This window comes from Monoraphidium neglectum (assembly GCF_000611645.1).
Source record: "Monoraphidium neglectum strain SAG 48.87 unplaced genomic scaffold scaffold06381, whole genome shotgun sequence".
NCBI lineage: Eukaryota > Viridiplantae > Chlorophyta > Chlorophyceae > Sphaeropleales > Selenastraceae > Monoraphidium > Monoraphidium neglectum.
Genome location: NW_014007259.1, coordinates 1,913 through 2,860, shown reverse-complemented (window position 1 = coordinate 2,860; position 948 = coordinate 1,913). Strand labels below are relative to the sequence as shown.

Here is a 948-nt window from a genome sequence, read left to right as displayed (position 1 = left end):
GCCGCGCGGCGCGCGCGCTGGTGGCGGCGCTGCGGTGCCCAGGGGTGGGCGGGCGCGAGTCCGCCTTCCACCACCTCTTGAAAGCAGCCGCCCCTGGCTCAGCGGACTCCAGCTGCCCGGTCAGCCAGACTGATGACGAGGCGGCACCCGGCGCGGCGGAGGTGCTGCAGGTGGTGGCGCTCGCGGCGCCGGCGATGCGGCGCGCGGGGCAGCTGCCCGGCAGCCGCCGTTCCTACGAGGGGGCCGTGCGGGAGCTTCTCCAGTCGGCCGCCCCCGGCGCCGGCGAGGAGGGGAGCCGGGCGGCGCGCCTGTTGTTGCTGCGCGATGGGGCGGATTGGGTCGAGCGGGCAGCGTCAGAGTTGGACGTGGCGGCTGCTGCTGGGGTGCTGCTGCTGCCGCTCGTGGCGCTGCTGCCGCGCGGCTGGCCTGCTGACGTCAGCGATGATGTCAGCAACGGCGGCGTGGGCGCGGACCCGTTTGCGGCGCTGTGGCCGGCGCTTGGGGCGGCGCAAGCAGAGGAGCTGCGCGCCGTTGCATCGGGCTTGATGGCAGCCCTGGAGCGCGGCGATTACTCATGGCTTGACGTCGCCGAAGCGCGCGAGGCCCGCGCCGCCGCTGACGCTGCGCCGCCCCGAGGCGGCGCGCCCCTGAGCGCGCGTGCGGCCGCCGCGGCGGCGCACGCAGTGTGGCTGGCGGCCGTGCGCCGCGGCGCCGGCGAGGAGGCGTGGGTGCAGCGGCTGGCGGCGCTCGCGGCGCAGGCACCCGCGGGCGTGGTGAACGGCTGGGCGGCTGCGGCGCTCGCGACAGAGCCTGACGATGCAGACATGGCAGCCGCCGGCCAGGCGGATGCCACCCCCGAGGCCGCTGCCGGCCCCGACCTGCCAGCTGCCGCCACCGTCGCCACGGACGCGCCGGCCGCCGCCGCAGACGCGCCCGCCGCCCCCACCG

General features: G+C 78.2%; 1 protein-coding gene across 1 annotated transcript in view; it reads left to right on the top strand.

Annotated features, from left to right (window-relative positions):
* Positions 1 to 194: 194 nt before the first annotated feature.
* MNEG_16452 (hypothetical protein) overlaps positions 195 to 948 on the top strand; it is a gene marked incomplete at both ends in the record, with an annotated part of 2,632 nt that continues 1,878 nt past the window's right edge. Inside the window, one exon of the mRNA XM_014035078.1 lies at positions 195 to 896. Coding sequence (XP_013890532.1) covers positions 195 to 896 — 702 coding nt within the window. The remainder of the gene's footprint in view (positions 897 to 948) is intronic.